At 38.5% G+C, this 18,855-nt stretch overlaps 1 protein-coding gene and 1 long non-coding RNA gene across 27 annotated transcripts in view; both read right to left on the reverse strand.

Annotated features, from left to right (window-relative positions):
- The window catches only part of APBA2 (amyloid beta precursor protein binding family A member 2), an 89,543-nt gene that overhangs the window by 31,336 nt on the left and 39,352 nt on the right, over nt 1–18,855 (reverse strand). For 21 of the 26 annotated variants that reach the window (XR_015275848.1, XR_015275847.1, XR_015275845.1 and 18 more), the window contains one exon: nt 6,444–7,449. Coding sequence is in view for 19 of the 26 variants with exons in the window: in XM_086849111.1 (XP_086705237.1) it covers nt 6,444–7,412 (969 nt within the window). In the remaining 7 variants the exon portion in view is untranslated. Of the gene's footprint in view, nt 1–6,443; nt 7,450–8,676; nt 8,789–9,156; nt 9,206–9,620; nt 9,933–9,991; nt 11,871–18,855 lie in introns of those variants that run through there. The other 5 variants (XR_015275843.1, XM_086849106.1, XM_086849099.1 and 2 more) reach the window with 3 other exon arrangements.
- On the reverse strand, nt 88–4,431 carry LOC147650723 (uncharacterized). The gene is made up of 3 exons (XR_015275851.1): nt 4,308–4,431; nt 3,030–3,092; nt 88–2,767 (listed from the first exon to the last, which is right to left on the reverse strand). It is a non-coding gene; the product is annotated as an uncharacterized LOC147650723 (long non-coding RNA).

An 18,855-nucleotide genomic window follows, 5' to 3' on the forward strand; every position in this document is an offset into this window, starting at 1 on the left:
AGGAGAAAAAAATTGGGAAAAATTGGGAAAGAGATGTTTTGTGGTAAATGGATAGAATTGTTGTTACTTGTTGAACAAGTAAACCTATAGACCTGACTGACCTTTCAGCCAGGTTTGTTGTCTCTCTAGAACTAAAGCAAAGCAGATGGATCTTATATTTGCCACATAAGGACAAAACTTCCATTACTACTTTCTGTAATGTGTTATTTCCTGCTGACAGTTTATCATTGGGTGATGTGTCCTCACCTTAAGGTGCATCTAAAATATCCTTTAAAAGAAGAGGTGGTAGCCTAGTATCAAGTCTGTTATGGCAGTCCTATTCCTGTTAAATTGGACAAGCAGCCTGAAGGCTGCTGCTGTGGAATGGGATGGCCTAATGTACCTCCCTGAGCCCTGCCTTAGCCACCCTTAGCACTGGTAACATTGTCAGCAGGAGTGGCTTGGCCCAGCAGGATACTCCTGCCATGACAGACTGAATGAGGCAGTTCTTGACTAGCTGAAGGTTTTCTGATGGTGATCACAGGAAAAAGGTCAGACTTCACACTCTCCTCTCACAAAGATTACATTACTTATGTGTTAATTTAGTGATGGTGCTAGTGCATGTCAGGAGTGAGGAGAAAAAAATTTCTGATCAGTAATTCCAAGTTTGCAAGTCAAGTTTAGGAAAAGAGGAGTCAGAATAAATTGAGCAATCTAAGCATTTCACGAAGTTATTTCAGTACTCTATCAAATTTCAATAGACATTAAAATAATTGCCAATTTATTTTTACCACCTCAAAGAAACGTTTTTTTTTTCCTTTGTCCTTGCATATATTTAAAATTGAGAACCAGCCATGAGTTCAGAGAAACAGCTCTGCTGAATTCTTAAGGAGATGTAATTAGGAGCTCATGCTGCCTTCTGATTTAAACTTCCTGAGAAGGCTTTGTCGCTAATGCATCTTTAGGCAACAGACATTGATTTTGCTGTCGACTGGTATCAGGAGCTGACTGCTAGAAGTCTGTGGCTTGGCCAATTAGCACAGAGAAACTGTTTGAGATGTTTGGACTGTTTAGCACTTTCCAGTAAATACTTGGTAGGTTTGGGAACTGTCACTTGGTAACAGTTATTTATTAGTTCTGCCCCACACCTGCCTAGAACACACAGGAGAATGCAGAAATCTTCTTTAATACTTTTCATCTACACCCATTTGTGCTTTCTACAAACTGTTCTCAAATGCATCCCATAATACTCTGACTGACTTCCAGCAAGATATTCCTAAGATACACATTTTCTAAACTGTCCATCATTTTAGTTTCTTCACACTGTTCTAAAGGTGAAATCTTTCATGGACAAAAGACTCTTGGATTTGGACTCTGCAGCAGCAGAGCACTGTCCCCATGCTGAGAGATGGAAATAAACGTTTGTGTCAATACTGAGCTCTACCAGCACAGGCAAAGGAAGCACAGTAGCAGCATTGATGTGTGCAAAGCTGTTGGAGGGGGGAAAGAGAATGGCTTCGTTAAATTTTCTTTCACAAATTTTTGTAGGGATCTTTTGTCTGTTTCTGTTTGTCCATGTTGAGGAAGTATAAGGACACAGCCTGTATGGAAGTTGTGAAAGTAGACTGACACTGCAGGAGCTCATGGTGTCCCTGCTAGGGCAGTTTGTATAAGCATATTTGGTTAGATTCTCAAAGGTAATAAAATAATAATAATCATAAAAGAATGATTGAGATAGGAGAAGCAGTAGGATTTAGTATCATATGCAGCATCATTAAATAGCAGACTTCCCTCTGAGGTCCTCCTTTGTAAAGGAGGCAAATTTCATGGCAAATTCCTGTTTCTTCAGAAGGATAGAGGTGAGGTAGGGTGTTGTTGCTGTTTTACTGTTGGTAAAGAAAATTTACTTGAATAAGGTAGGAGAGGACACATTCTCAGGAGTCTGGAATCTACCTAGAGCAGACATTAGGAACAATGAGGCTGATTGAACTGTCAGTGCTCAAGTGTTGAGTTCCACAGTCATCTTCAGCCTCTCCCCAGCAGAAACAGCTCTCAGCCACACCAATGCCAGTGCTTCAAGGGCAGGATCATAGCTGGGATGAACAGAGTAAACTCTCCCACACAGGAGGTTCCAGAGGAGCTGTTTAGTGCAAAAGATGTCTTCCACTGTTTATTATTTCAGCTGCTGTCCAATGTTTTGCTTTTTCCTTCATTGCTTCTACAGTTCTTTAATGATGCTTATTCTGCACATGCAACATGAGAAACTGAAATTTCAAATGCAATTGGGGGTGGCAGGATGGGGCTGGGACTGCCCCATGCCATCCTGCTGTGGGGGCAGGACAGGGCTATGCTGCAGTGAACTGGAGAAAAGCTTTTTTGTGTGGTTTCAGCTTTGGTTTAGATTAGGTCATTGCTCATATTTTGTTCAGTACAAGCACACATTTACACGAGATTACTCACATTTTTCACCTGGTAAAGCCATTCCTGTGTTGAATATTGTTAATGTGCCAAGCCAACAGTTACTGTAGCTAACTGCTACAATTGTAGTAATATTTGTGTTGAAGCAAATCTAACAGCATTCCAAAAAGCAACTACATTTTCACAGGGATACCATATAGTTAAAATTTCTGGTTGCACTGTATGCTACTGTCAGTTGAAGGAGTCATTCAATTCATCCTCTTCCATACAAAGATATACCTGTCAGCTAATTCATGTTTGTCACATTAAAAACCATGGTAATTCAGGAGAATTACATCAGTGGCACGTCTGACCATACTCAATTTCTCTGCTAAAGGTAAAACATATGAAATGAAATTAGAAATAGAAAATTTCTTCATGTGATACTTTAACAATTAGCTGGGAGATGACCAAGATATCAAATGGATGTGCAAAAAATTCATAGTTTGAGGGAACAGTTAAATTTGAGCTGTTATAAAATAACAAAAATAGTTTAACTTCATAGATGTGATGCCTTTCTTAAATAACATAAGTATGGAAAACCTGCAAGGAATAGGGATGGTGCTAAGCAGTGAGTTAGAATAAATACATACTCTCAATGTATTCTAGGTTTCCCTCAGGCTTGTCTAGTGCTGATCATCCCCTTCAGTGCCTCCCTAGAAGTATTTACAAATAAAGGTTAATCAAGCCAAGCTTATACATCCCTGAAGTTTTTGAGCCTGAGAATGTGTATTTAAGACATGAGACTGGCCCACACTGAAAGTCAAACAAGATGCTTACTTTGTTTTTCCTTCTCTAAATTTTTGGGTCTTTCTTAAAAAGTGACCATTTTCTGGGGCAAACCTAGCAATAAGAACCTTTAAAATCACATTTTTTTACTTGGTATTTAGCATGCAGAACAAACAATGTTAGCACCTATCATGAGCTAAGAATTAATAGCTGTGTATTTTAAAGGAATGTAAATGTTATAATAGGCAGTAATTCTACCTATGTGAGGCAGGAAGGGAGAGGAGCAGAAACATGAAAAAAGCTAAGGATAGCATACTACATGCATAAAAAAACAAATGCACCTTCCTGCCTGCTCATTGTTTACAAAAACTGACATACACATAGTATATCTTGATTTAACCTAGAAGCATTCAAATCTACATTTTTTTAAAGATAACTGAGGCCACAAAAAGTGCTCTATATGCAATATGTATGTCTCTGTCATCCCTTTCAGCATGATATTTTATACTGCAAGATGAACACTTCTAATAACAGATCTTTTAGCAAGGTAACAAAACCAAGGCTCTTCTAAGCAGCTTCTCTGCAAACAGTAAGTTTAGCAGGCAGATACTGACAATAGCCTTGCATTTTTTCTTTTCACTCTGAAAGAAACTGAATTATTGTAGATGGTTTAAATATTGTAGTTAAAATTACGGCTGTCTTGGTTTCACAAATGAGACACAGGTTCATCTAATTCCATCCATCCCTTTGAGGTTTCATAGTAAATATTAGAAGAATTGAATGCCTCAGAAGAAAAACAAAATCCTCTGCACTTTATCTAAATTCTTTGAAGTCCACTATTAATGCTAAACATCCAACCACACCTTGTGCAAAGGACTTTTGAGGAGCTATTAAGAAAAAATCTCAGTTGGGCAGAAATGGGTACTGAACTCTTATTCTAATGCCCTCATCCCGAGCCTGATTTGTAAATCTGGCTAAAGCTGAGAATGATTACCTGCAGTAGGTGAGAAGAACACAGCAAGGTAAGACCAGTCTTGTCATGACACACACATTCAAATAATGCTTGCCAAAGGTTATTGAACTTGTTTTTCACTCTTTCTTTTACATCCCTGAAGGCTTGGGGTGGGTAGAGGGAGAATTACCTCATGCCTCCAATTGGGAGTCTCTGTATCTCTGTAAGAAGTACCACTTCACAGCTTTTTGCCTTGGAGGCTTGTGCTCTTCTCTTCAGTGAAGTGCCCACAGTAGCCGTGCCTTGTTGCCTTCCTTATAAATGAAATGTATGCCTTGCCACCTAGTTTGTTTAGCCTGGAGTAGATACCCCCCTACTGCTGTATCTCTAATTTCCTGTCTCCATGTTTGAAGGAATGAAACACTGTGTACAGTCCAGTGGTCTCTATGCATTGAGACAGGAGTTTGTGGTTACTATTAAAAGTGATGGTATAACCCCAGCCTGGGGTTACCTATCACAGCAGTGCTTCCCTCGTTATTAAATAAGATGAAGGCACTGGTCCAAGACTGACAGGAAATAACAATCGAAGTTCAGACATGCAGTTCAGAAATACTTAGGTGCTTTTGGTTTTTTTCACACCAGGGCAGTTCAATCAATACCCAGGTGTTACACAACCCTCAGCTGTTAGGAGCCTATTGAGAATGATAAAGGTATAATGCAGTTCAGCTCAGCTTCTGATAAATAAACTTCAAAACAGCAAAAAGCTGTCGAAATGGAAGTCTGTTTTGAATGGGCAATCATCTGGGGTGGGGGTGGACCCAACAATTACTTAGTCAAGCACTGAGGAATTCCTTCTTATTCAGGAACTCCTTTTGTCATTTGTTCTGCAAATATTATGAGAACTTGCAAGGAACAACTTTCCCAGTAGTAGCTACTGGCAGAAAGACCATCACTAAGTCTAAAGCATGCCACCTCAACCTCTGTGCTCCCAGCTAACACCTAGTAGCTGTTCATTCAACATCAGCAAGCTTATTCACCAAGGAACTTTTATGCTGGCAGTAGGGCACTGAATATAGTAAGTTGCACAATTTGGTTGTAATTATACTTCTGGAAATAGAATGTAGTAATGAATATTAAAAACTTGCTGCAGATATGGGAAATCTGAAAATATCCCCCTAAGACTTTTTTTTGTTCACAATTATAATGAAGGTCGACCTGTTTCATCACCATATACTTAAACATTTGATTTCCTTTTACTGTTTTTCAGAGGAATTAATATATTTTAATGGAATCACCTACACTAAATTGTTTAACTGTGGGGCACTTAATTATAGAAAAATCTATTTAGAGAGTTTATATAGCTGAAAGAGGAAACATATGCATGCAAAGTTTAACAAGGCATTTTAATTACAGATAAGGCAAAATAATTCATTTATCCTTGCTAGTTTGTTATCCAAGCACATGTTATGTTTCAACTCTTTTAGGTAGATCTATTCATGGCAGATGAAAGATAACTAATATGCAACTGCATATAATTTTAGAGATGCAAAGTTAAGGCTTTAAAATGACATTAGGGAATGAGATATGTCTCTCTAAGAAGTAACCACATTCAATTTGAGACTTCAGGGAAAAAAGGCACATCTCTCTTCCTTTAGAAAAGCTTGAGCTTCATTCTTAGACTCTTTTTCTGCCACTCAGCATTAGAACAAGAAAAGATCATGCACAGTTTAAATTAACTTCTACAGCATTCTTTTGATAAAACTGCTTAACAGCATTTTTGGTAAGAGTAAAGCTGCTATTTCTTCCTTCTTGTCAAGGTCAAGATATGTCCAGCTAGTAAAAATACCACAGCAATATGCAGGCACTTCTTGAAGGGTTTTTTTAACTTATACAGTATATCTAGATTCAACATTCATTCTCTTAAAAACAGAAAGTTATCAACCACTAAGGCAATGGCACAGGAGCCATTAATGGAAAAAAAAAAAAATCAACTATTTCAATGCTGACCCCAGTTTTAAGTTTCTCCAGACTGTCCCTGCAGAATGAAAATAGTGTAAAGAAACTGGTTTTGCCCCATGCATCTGGAATACCTTTGTTTGAATTCTCTGTGCAGAAGCTCTTTGCTAGCTCTCTATATATGCAGATTACATTTAGCACCTCTTTCTAAACACACAGTGTAATTATGTGAATACAGTTACAGTAAAATTTAAATATTTCTAATAATTTACAGATTAATACATAAAAATATTTCTAATTTTGTTTGAAATAACTAATGTAACACTTGCATAATGCCTCTGACAGTCTGGTTAAAAAAAGCACCTCATACCTGCTCCTGTGGCCACTTCTGTCTGTCCTCTGGGGATCTTGACTTTGCTTTAAAACCTCGATGCACATCTCCACTGTGCTTAGAGGCAGATGGGATATTCAGTGATTTTGGCCTCCCCTCATGCCTGTTAGCACTGTGAACAGCTTCTCCCTTTGAACAAGTCTCTTTGTAGTCATGTGCCATGTTTTCAGTCCCAGTGTGCTCTGGACTCATTTCTGTTGTACTGTTAATACTGCTCATGCTCATACTCATTTTGATTTCTGCTACAATCTGGTCAATGTCCTCTTCCTGCTCTTCCAGGTCTGCATCCTCTTTTCTAGAATGGTATGGTGATATTCCCTGTGAATTTCCATTAGCCTCTGCTGGGTAATAGTCCGGATAGTCACCTTCACTTTGACAGTACTGTATGTTTTCTTCTTGGTCTTGTATCTCCAAAGAAGATGCTTCATCCTCCAAAATCTGAATGCCATTATCTTGACCTTCCTGCCACTCTTGCCTGTCCATCACCTCATTTTCATCTTGGTGCTGAATTTTACTTTCAGCCCATTCTTCTACAGCTTCCTGACATTCATCTGTTTCAACATGGTGTTCCTCATGGGGAGCATACTCCTCCCCATTGCAGTCCATTCCTTCCAGGTAACTGTCATCCTCTGGACAGTATCTGATGTAGTATGTGATCCCCTCCTCTTCTTCTGGCAAGCCTTCATCGTAGTCCTCCTCCTCAGAAGTGTTGTTTACATAGTCAGAGCTGGAGTCACCATCTCCACTATGGTCATTGCACTCATGTTCCACAGGGGTAGGACTACCTGGTCTGACAGTTGCTAGTTCTGCCTCCTTTGCTGCATAATCTTCAATGGGAAGGTCACTTTCCTCATTTTCGGGCTCCCTGGTGTGAGATGAAGTCGGGCAAGCTCTGGCTCTGTGATCCAACATGCTGGCTGTAGTGCTTTGATGTTTCCTGTTTGCCATAGCCAGCTCCTTACATGACAATCATTTCCAGCAATTACTGCAGGGAAGATGGAAAAACACATATTCAGGAAAAGGTCATCAGCAGAGAACAGTGATGTTAATAGGAAGCAAACTGATGGATTCATTTGGTAAAAAAGCCTGTGTTTGTAGAGATTTCACCAAATTCAGACAGCTAACTTTTAAAATGCTTATGCTATGGAACCATGAAATCAAAGTAATAAGTTGCACTCTGAAAGGAACAGATAAAGAGAAGGTTCTACATTTATGCTAAATGTATTCTAGTGTAGGCTCTCTTCTGTCAGTTTGACAGAGAATTAATCCTGAACCTTGAAATTAGTTTTCAATTTTTCTTTCTTGTCAGTAAGGGGTCATGCTTTGATCACTATGCAGTAAATGGGACCTCTTTTCAATTTTCAGCTTAGGCATTTCCTTAACGTGTACTGAAAGCAAACATTTAGAATCTGACCTGCTCTTACCAAAACTAAAGGAAAATAATTCCATTAACTTAGCAGTCACATAGTGCACTAAAAGATAATGCATTGATATTAAAAGTTCTTTTTTTAAAGGATATTTAAAGTTTTTTTTTTTGCTGGTTTATTAGCCCTTTCTATCTGGATGCCATAAAGTATCTCCCATTGTTAAACCAAATATTGCTTTTAGAATAGATTATTTCTGTTGGAAGGGACCTACAAAAATCACCCAGTGCTGACCAAGTTAAAGCATGTTATAAGGGCCTGGTCCAAATGCCTCTTAAAACACTGACAGGCTTGGGCATTGACTGCCACTGGAAGCCTGTTCCAGCACCTGACCGTGCTCCTAGTAAAGAAATGCTCCCTAATGTCCAGTCTGAACTCATCATGATACAGTTTTGAACCGTTCCCAAGCATCTTGTCACTGCATACCTTCTCTGAGAAGTTCTGCTCCTCCCTGCCCACTTCCCCTCTGGAGGATGCTGTAGAGGGCAATGAGATCACACCTAAACCTCCTTTCTACAAACCAGACCAGCTCAAAACCCTCTGCTATCCCTCAAAGGACACCTCCTTCCAGCCCTTTCACCAGCTCTGCTGCCATTCTGTGCACACATACAAGGATCTTCACATCTTTCTTAGCTGATGGGGTCCAAAAGTACACACAGCACCCAGGTGATTCTAAATAAGCAGAGGTTATATGAACTATATAAGAAATAGTTAAAGAAAATAGCTAATTCTAGACAGGCTTGACAAGTGTGATCTGCTGCATGATTTGGAAGGGGGAAATAACATACTCTCAGTATCCGTGTTTCTCTGCATTTCATTGTTGTATCCTTTTGATAAACTTGACCTGTGCAGTTACTTGAGGCATGAAGTGAGCTCAGGCTCCTCACCTGCATGACACAACTGGGAGAACAGTTTGATTTAACCAGGCTTGAGCAATAAAACTGGCATGGAGCTAAAGGATTAGAGGAGCTATATAGGGAGTAATTTCTTAGGCATTATGAACTTACAAAAAAAAATCCTGTCACTGTAACCTAGAACCTTATAGAATCCCTGTAGAACTTCTGACACCACAAGAAAACTCTCAATCCTTAGTTTCTGACAAATCCAGGGATGTAATCTATCTATGAATCATTGCAAAGATATCATGTGGTAAATCTAACCCTGAAACATGGGTTCTAGATTCTGAGAAACAAAGCAGAAGTCATGTTAGTCGCAGCAGGAGATATGAAAGGAACATAGCATATGGAGCCCTTTCTGGTTATTGTTACCTTGAAGAATTAGTCTTGACATAACAAAGCTTTAAAGTAGATAGTGTATCTGAAGAGAAGTTTTAAAGGAGAAGATCAGAGAAGGCAAAACTTTCTCAGTGATTACTTGCCCCTGCTCACTACTGAAAGAACCAGGAGACTCACAAGGTGTTCTCAGTGCACTCTGTATACCCATTATTCCTTTAATAATAATGATACTTATTTACTATGTAGTCAGTTAGAAGAAACTCAGAACAACAAGCCATCCATCCCCTGGGGTTACCCCTGATTTAGTCAGCTCTTACTGCAAACTAGAGATGTTTCTATACTGTGACTGCAGTATAAACAAAATTTTATTTTACATTGGATTAAAATAGTAATCTAAGTCACAACACTGCAATGCTCTGCACAGGCTGCAAAAAACTGCCCACAAGCAAGACAAATTGCTTGTATGACCATTTCAGGAATGAGTATACTACACATACATGTCTAAAATGAGTTAAGATGGAGAGCTATAATAATTCTGAATGGCACTGCAAGAAAACAACAGAGATCTCATCTGGTTTGACCAAAATTATTTTTTGTCAAGAACAGAACAAATTGCCTCTTATTGACAGAAAAGTTCTTATCTGCAATGGCCTCAATCTTCTAGTGGAAATATTATCCATATTAAATAATACTTAAATGTATTTACAGTACACTTGACCCTGCTTATAAGTCACTACAGTGTAGCTGAAGATACAGAAGCACAGAGCCTGTAACAAGCACAGTTTGAAACCCATGACTCAGATTTTCCTAAAGCATATGGAGATGAGAACCCTTTTTTTAGCCAGTGTAATGGAGTTTTTCCACCCACATCTAAGACTCTTCATTTAGTATCCAGGCCCTAAAACTGCCATAAGTGGTATCTCTATAGCAATAGCCTTTTATAAATTCCAAGAGTGAATGCTCAAAGATGTCACTTACCTGCAGGAAAATGCAGTGCATTCTAGATATTCTGGAACACATTGCAGGAAGCCACCTGAATGTGGTTTGAGAGACAAAAGGCAGGAGCCTAGGGAGGGAGGGGTGGCTGATGAGTGGAGCTCCATCAGCTGTGGGTGCCAGGTGAGGGCTCTCAGCAGGGTAATGCAGTCCTGTCCCACCAGGGGCCTGTTAATGTGCAGCAGCTGCACTGTGTTGGGAAGAACTTAAAAAAAAATAGTGGCAGACTGGAAATTTTTTAGAGCATAGGTGGTAAGAAATAGAGAAAATAATTCTTCTCAAGCATGTCTAGCACTGATATACTGGGACATGGGAAATGGGTTTTCAGTTAATTCAGCCTGAGCAATGATTGAGGACAGTGCTTAACCCCTGTATGCTGGAACTGAGGCAAAATAAGACGGATTTTTTGGTGAGAGGCAATGCTGATCTTAATGCTATGGAAACTGAAGTTACAAAGCAATCTCTGCACAGCAATTACAATTCTAGTTGGCCTCCTTTGCAATCTTCTCAGGCACTACTCTTAAGGTAACAAAGTACTGAAATAAAAAGGCAGAATTTATTATTTTCAGGCCATGAATTGCAGACTGAATGTGCACTGATTACAGCATCTTCAAGTATAAAATGTAACTTCTCCAACTGTACCAACACTTCAGAATTACTGAGCTGAGTTTTCAAACACCAGTCTGAGAACTGCTCTTTATGGAGCTGCAGATACATTTCTGTCAAGGAAACATACAGCTGTATTTTAACTCAAATATTAGAACAGCCAGGGCAGCCTAGTTTTCTTCCCCTGTATCAAATATCTCCCAAGCTTCCTAGCAAAATGCTACCTAATCACTGATTAGGTTTAGCATAACCTGAATATTTTAAGCTGTTTCTTGTCACAGCAATGTTCCTGAGGGCCACAGGTCTGAACTCTTCTGTCTTCTCACCTACAGAGACATTAATCTTACAGGTTTTAAAAGTACAAAATCAGAATTTTGACTTTTTTTTTTTTTTAGAAGTGCAGCAGATACCAAGTTTTTACCATGTGTTCTGCTATTCAGACTGCTGTACAAAGCCTTCTGAGTCACTGACTGCATGGATTAGTACTTTAGCTAATATTCACATCAGTTACTGTAACCTTCTAACATCATAGATATCAAAAAATTAGAAATTGGAGAAAAGACTGTATTTCTATCTAATATTACTCAATGTTGTAGTGAAGAGAGGAGTAAAGATTTGCTGGATCCAGAGGCACTTTATCAATAAAGGCTCCAATGGAGCCCACAGATCACTTTGTCTGCTTGGTGTAAGACTCCCTCCTACTTCTTGTATCTCACCTCCCTCCTTGATAGCAGAGTTAAGTCAAACTTCTGCATCACTCCAAGCACATTTTTACACTTCTGGCTGCAGTTGGGATGAAGTGTTCCTGGGAACATGGATCAGTGCTGGATCCCTGTTTACATTTCTTGGGATTCAGTAATTTTGTAATGTCTTGCTGAGACAATCAAACCCTGACTTCAGTTGTACAGTGCATCACTAAATCTCCATCAGTACTGTCAGGATCAGTGAATAAGGGACAAGTTATACATGGTTCTCAGTAAAAGTGCTTTTCTTTCAATTATGATTTTACTTTATTTTTCTTAATTTTCCCTAGCTCAGCTCAGTGTTGAAAGGAAAATCAATCTCCAGGAAACACATGCTGCATTTCCATGTAAGAATAAAAAGGAGTATGCATAGGGGAACCAATTTCTTCTGTTCCCAGAAACAGGACTACTGGCTTACAGCTGGAATTTATTCTAATCAGTACTCATTATACTCATTAGCTTTCTCCTGAGTTTGCTGCACCTAATCCCAGACAGCTGTAGGGAGGGATTTATCAACCTTAACACTTTAACATCTTTCACCTGTGTAGAAAGATCTCTTTACTGTCCTCCCAGTAAAAGAGACCAATTAAATTAGCATTAAAAATGGGAAATTATACACAATTCTAAACAGGGTGAAATATTACTCAGTATGGTAATGCTGGCTGTGATTAAAGAACTGGATTGCATCTATACTTCATTCATAAATTGAATAGATTTTAGTGGGAGCAAAACAAGTTTATGACATTTAACATCCACAGTGACCTGAGGGGGCAGGGGAACACTGTTAGGTTCTTCTGGCAACAAATACACCATTGCATGCTTGTCTACAGACAAATTATTTTGGAGCCCTGCTGTTTCAATTTACAGGTGAACTAAGAATTTTACTGGCCTGAATTGGATATATTCACTTTATTTTGCAAGGCCTCTTTCCTGTGCCTTCTCCTCCCCAGGTTTGTTTTTCCTTCTACTCCTCAGTCTTTCTCCCACACTTCAGATATCTGCATCTTTTGTCAGTTTTGACAGAACTGACAGTCAAGTTTTGCTTCCCTGGAATTGTTCAATACCTCCTATTTTCTGCAGTTATCCTCTGCAATCTCGCTGCTATTAAACTGGTTCTACTCTTTATAAGTCATCTTCAGATTTAAGTTATAAGCACTGCCACAGAATTTACTTCCAGGCGAGATCATAGCACATGCAGCCCACAGCCCTGCTTCTCTCTGCTGAGCTGTGCCGTGGATGCACTGCAGACTGAAGCTATTCCATATGTTGGCCCTATATATTCATAATCCAGAAATGATGTGAAAAAGAAAAAACAACACCCAACCCTCTCAACACAGACATGTTTAGATCTGCTACATTCATCTACTTACTCAGTACCTCTGTAACTGAGATAACAGTATTTTTCAACAGAACTGCATCAGAAAATTCATGATTGCAAGGCTTTATGATAATGATGCCAGTCTCTTCTCCAATAAAGAGAGAAGTTAAAGTGGAAAAGAATCTAACTTCATTCAAAACAATTTTTAATATTAAACTAATAGTATTTCTCAGTAAGCTTTCATTACAGAAGACTTAATAGGCTCCCATCTGCTAAGCTGGTTGTGAGGAATTATGACTGATCCTAGACTGGGAACTGGAATTTTTAATAAGCTGATAACAGAACATGAGCCTGCTGTGACTATGTCAGATTCTGTAGCCATTTGATTCCCCAAGGCCAAATGCATTAAATTCATTTTTCAGTGGTGCTGACTCTCCAGACCATGAGAATTGATTACACAAAGCTCCAGAAGCAGAGTGCAGGTGTCTGCCAGCTCTTCTAAAAGCAGGTAGAACCGGGATCCTGACTCTCACTGGAGCCCTAATCCAGCAGTGTCAGTGCCAGCAGTCTGAGCATGTGACATGGGATTTTGGAAGAGCACAGTCTCTGACAAAGGGAAAGGAGGAGAGGACACAGCACAGGAAGAAGGGGCATGCTGGTTCCCCTTGCACAGAGTGAGCCTAGGCAACACTGACCTTCTAATACTGGGGATGAAAAGAGTCTCCAGCAATGAGGACTACCACAACATAATTAAATCAGGGTCATGTCATGACGCTCCAAGTGCCATCTCAATGTTACTGAGGCTCTCTCACTCAGGCTGGCATAGCCTGATATAATAGGACTTATTTGTTTATGTTAGGCTGGTTAAAAATGTCAATTCCTTTCTCTGAGGCTTTTGAATTTAAAACAAAAACACTCTATAAAACACCACTGCATTGTTTCAGAGAGGGGAAAGGCCTAAGACAGAACCTTCCATTATTAGGACATAATCAAACTGGTCCTTTTATGTCCAGGCTGTTAGATCTGCATGGCAGTAAATACCTACAAACACAGTCTTATGCATGCATATCTCTTCCTCAATGCAAGCTCAGCAGGTCCAGCATAGCCCAAGACACCTTTTTCTTTGGGATTTTTGTGGCCATATACAATTCAGGGGTGCTGCTGGAACCTGCATGTCTCAGAGGTGGCCAAGTTCCTCAGTTCCCTCCAAAAAACCTTTAGGGAGCAGGGGAAAAAATTGGCAAAAACACCTGAGAAATCTTGACAATGGTAGTGCTAAACTCCAGTCTTTGTGATTTGATCCCTCATTTGGAGATGGTTTGATATTTATAAAATGATAAAATTGCTTTATTCACCTATTTATAAAAATATACCATAAAGACTACATAGAAATAAGTGCTTGCATAGAAAAATTATTAATTTTTAGCAGCTGAGTTCTGATTTTTTTTACTGTGAAAAGGTTTTTAACTGAAAACTGGGCTGAGGTCTAGATTTTCCTTGTGTATAGAACTCCAGTATGAGTACAGAGAGCAGTGGAGTTGGTTTTGGGAAGGCCACTTCTGCCTTTTACAGTGTATGTGAGTTATCTTTGCTCATAAAGCATCCTACCTGCTTTACTAAAACCTTCATGAATACAAGTATTTAGGTAAGCCACACTAAAGCAGCTTTGCATATATATGACACTTCAATGGTGCTATTGACAGTCTAAAAAAAACCAAACAGGCAAACTCAAAGAGAATTAGAGAGGATGCTGAATTTATAAGGAGTATGTTTCTTTCTATGAGTTTTTGTGAATAAACAATACACCTGATGAATAATTTTTTAATTGCTAAGTTTAATTTTTGCAGGAAGGTGGCTGAAAACAGCCAGAAGCTATTTAGAAAATTAGCTTTGACAAAGAGATACTATGTATGAAATAAACCTGAAGTGTTTTGTCCATGTTGTTGACAACTCAGGACATTTCCAGGAAGTTTAAAGCTTAACTCTTGGAACTTCCAGTTTCTCTTGGTTCTTGCAAAATGACCTAAACAACCCTTTCATTTCTTCTTTCATCCTGGAGAATATTCTTCTCAACACACAGAAATTAGAGGGCTGAAAGAAGACAAGTCTTAAATGAGCTCTCTTATTATTTATTTTAAGGTATTTCTACTCTCACATGCTTGACCTCTTCTAGGTAGTCTATATAGACTAGACTTGTAGTTATAAAAATAAGAGTAGCACACATAAAATGGGGATAGAACTAACAGCAACTTGCTATGTAAGATTTTCATATTTATCCTTCATTTTGTCTTCACATTTCCTTCATTCAAATCCAACAAAATACAAGTAAGGAAATACATTTTAAAACACTGTTGTCTGCACCAGGCAGAAACCTCTTGGGATTCAGAAAAACATTTTCTTTTGTCCTGTGAAATTCTATTCAAAATTAGCCTGTTTTAATCTGATTTTTTCTTTTCCATGAGTGCCTTTAGAAAACGATGATGATTTTTCAAAAAACTTTATAAAATCAACACTGAAGTTAGACGTCTTTCAATATTTCTTTATTTTCTCAGTCTCTTCTATCAAGACCCAGTTTCCCATTTCCCTGCTGGGCTGCTGTCAGGATGGGACTGCCTCAGGTCCAAAAGAAAACAAAGCACTTTACACACTCTGAATAGACAAACCAGAAAACCATCAAACACACCGTGTGTGATTTGAGGAGGGAAGAAAGAGATGGTCTGTGTTCCCCCAGTGCCTCTGGCTCACACAGTAAGTGCTGTGAGTTTTGCAGCTCACCTGCAGAGCCTGAGTGCTGCTGAGGTTCATCTAATGCTGATCCTGTGTCTGGTTGTACACAGTCCCTTGTTTTCAGCAAGGGCAGAAATAAAACCAGAAGATACAAATTTACAATATCAACAAAAGTTATTTAAATTTGTTAATTGTAGAAACAACATGGTGAAGTCCAGATTCAAGGTCTTCCTTTTAACCTAAACTCCCCATCCTCAGTGCATATCTGTGTTACAATTTTATGATTACACATTATTTTATACCACCTGCCTCTGATTTTTAAAAGCACAGTTGGGATAAGCCGGGAGGAAAAACAGCTAAAAACAACTCCTAGATTTGGTGCTTCTCAGTGTTTCAGAGCTTCAATCAATCAATCATTTAAATATTATTTTAATATGCTTAATATAATTGAAATAGAGACTAAGAAAACAGCAAGAGATTTGCATGGGAAGCAGAGCAAGAATGATTCTTAAAGAAGCGAGGGAAATGTGTGGGGGAAGTGAAAATGAGCAGGAGCTAAAAATAGATGGCATTAAAATACATGACTTGCCAGTTATCTCAAGAGTAGCCACTAGGGTCTTCCTGTGTAGCTAAGATCTTATCCAATTTCTCTGCTTCCTCTAATGTGACTACTGTGAATCTGAGGTAGTCACAAAAAAATCACTGAATAGGCAAACAAAGAAAATATTAGGTCCATTATTAATCATCATTATGCTTATTTTATTAGTTTAACAATTGACAGCAGACTGAGAAATTCAAGTTGTGAGATAACAAATGCTCATTTCTGTATGTCAAGATTGTTTCATTTGCAGTTTTGCAGAAATTCTGCCTAAAGCAACAATGGCTGCAGTGAATTAGATACTGCAAATACACATCCCTGTATCCACAGGCAATGCTCTTAAAATGGAGCAGCCTGTCCTGAGTTACTACTGAGCTATAACGAAATGTTGGCAGTGTACAGGTTGCATTCTCAGTACAGTATGAACTGTGAGTGCACTAAAGACATGAACAGCATCTACTGACCTGCCATACCTATTGCACCTCTCCTCACCCTGGAACCACCAACCAACAAGAGATGACTGCAATGGAATGTCTGCTAAACCACATCAACATGAACAAGTACATTTGAGATGTTTGATTACCTCACCTGAGAGTAAAATTTCTAAAGTTACTTTTCTATGGGTTTGAAAATCTTCCTTTTTGAGCTATTCACCAGGTGATATCGCGGGGTCTTTGAGCTGATTTAATTAATTTTCCTATTTTTAAAATATTTTACATTCTGAATTGTGTTCTTGCATTTCTTTTCATGGTATATAATATTTGTTCTGTTTGATTTAATCTAGTAAGCTTTTAAAATTCAATAATTAACTTTTAAAAGCCATTCTAAAAATTCTCTATAACTGGCACCCACCAATAGAAATTAAAAGCAGAACAGAAAAAGAAATGCTAAAGACAGTGTAAAATTCAATGGCACTGCAGAGATGGCATTCTTGAGCATATATCCCAGATGAGTTTAGCTTTTATAGTTAAAAAGATTAGCTGTTTCCTGCTGCAGCAATAAAAATGTGTAATCACATATTTAATTATCATTTATTGTTGATGTGGCTTAATCAGTCTTTAGGATTTAATTCCCCAGCTCAAAGAGTGATAGTAAACCTGTGGTGCTGCATACACACAGTTGTGAGAGTTGGGATAAACATTAGTTTTGCAGTGTTAAGCCTTCTATAGAGAAAAAGCCACCCAAACCAGAACCTTATTTAAGGCCCCTTAAACAGGGGGAAGCACAGAGGCAGGATATTTGTATTCAATAGAATAAGATGAAACTCCAAAATTAAGGCAATGAGATTTTATGGCTTTTTCTTGTGACTGCTCTGCTCCAAGAGATCAATTTCAAATAATGAAAAAGTAACCCTCAAGCACACAAAGTTCCAGTGATAGCTATGCAGAGGCATCAATTTTGAATTTTATTCCATAATAAATACAAATTTTAGTAACTTCTTATGATTATTGTATCTCTTAAGTTACTGAAAATAAGGGAAAAGTATAAGATGTATAGAAATAAGGGAAGGAGATACAGGAGTAAGGGAAAAATGTATTTTAACATTACCATGCATAAAGAAAATATGCCATTCAATTAAAACACATTCAGCCACTCTGAGACAATCTGCAATCCATCCAGAGCTCTGGTAGAATTTTCAGTCTGTCTTAGAATAGATTATACAGAGTTTTCCAATGCTTTGCAGAGCAAGTTTCTGCTGACTATGGAGGCTACACCAAAGTCTGGCAATCTTTCTATCTCTCGCTAATCTGTATGCTTCTTGTCATCTTGCAATTTCCTGGGTAACACTTTTATCTCAATAACAAGGTTGGTTTCTAGACTGACTCGCACTAAATGGCAACAGATCCCTCTAAGCATAACATGAGGCAGTGCTGGTGTAACAATGAGTGGGGCTGGAATTCAACAGTGGAACAGACACTGGAGCTGGAGGCAGCTGTGTGAAACCTCCATTTGCACACATCTGTTTTAGCAGAGCCTGGTCTTGCACAACTGACATGCAAAACCATCACCTACTGCAAGTTCTCTAACACAGCATTTTTTGGTCAAAATGTTCATAAAAACCAGCCAGCTGAAATACATTTCCCTCTTATCTCTATTTATTGGTGTACTTTGGAAAAGATTATTCACTGGAAAACCACTAAAGAAAAACTTCTGCATTTGGCTGCTAATGTCAATTTAAATACCACTTTAGGAATAAAACCGATTCCACCTAAAATGTCAATATATGGGATTATTCCTTTCTGTCTACAAAAATTCAGTGTTTTGAAATGGATTGAACAATGACTGTAAAGTGTATTATGCAGTCAGAAATGTGGTATAAGGGTCAGACAAAATTTACTTTGTCTGGAATACAGAAAATAATAATAGTCTGCCATGGAAAATTCCTAGAAGAGCCTTTTAAGCCATCAAATCTATCTATACAATGATGGGTGACTTGGGGATAAAGGGGAAAGGTGAGGCAGGATCTGGGGACCTCATCCAAGGATCAGTACTTTTGACAAGATGTGTAAATTCTAAATTTCAACACTATTAGAGGAAGAAAATGAAACTGCAATAAAAACATCTTCACAGTAAGAAGAAATATAACATCTCTTGGTTCCTTGAGATTCTGTTGCACAAGAAGACAAGTCTGTGATGTAAATTTGACCATTTCCCTTTAGCAGAAATGTCCCTGTTGCTGTGGTGCAGCCACACTGACTGCTGTGAGCCTGGCAATCCAACACAGCCCTGGCACCCAGTTCCAG

Source organism: Cyanistes caeruleus, chromosome 13, assembly GCF_971803275.1.
Source record: "Cyanistes caeruleus chromosome 13, bCyaCae1.hap1.1, whole genome shotgun sequence".
Lineage (NCBI taxonomy): Eukaryota > Metazoa > Chordata > Aves > Passeriformes > Paridae > Cyanistes > Cyanistes caeruleus.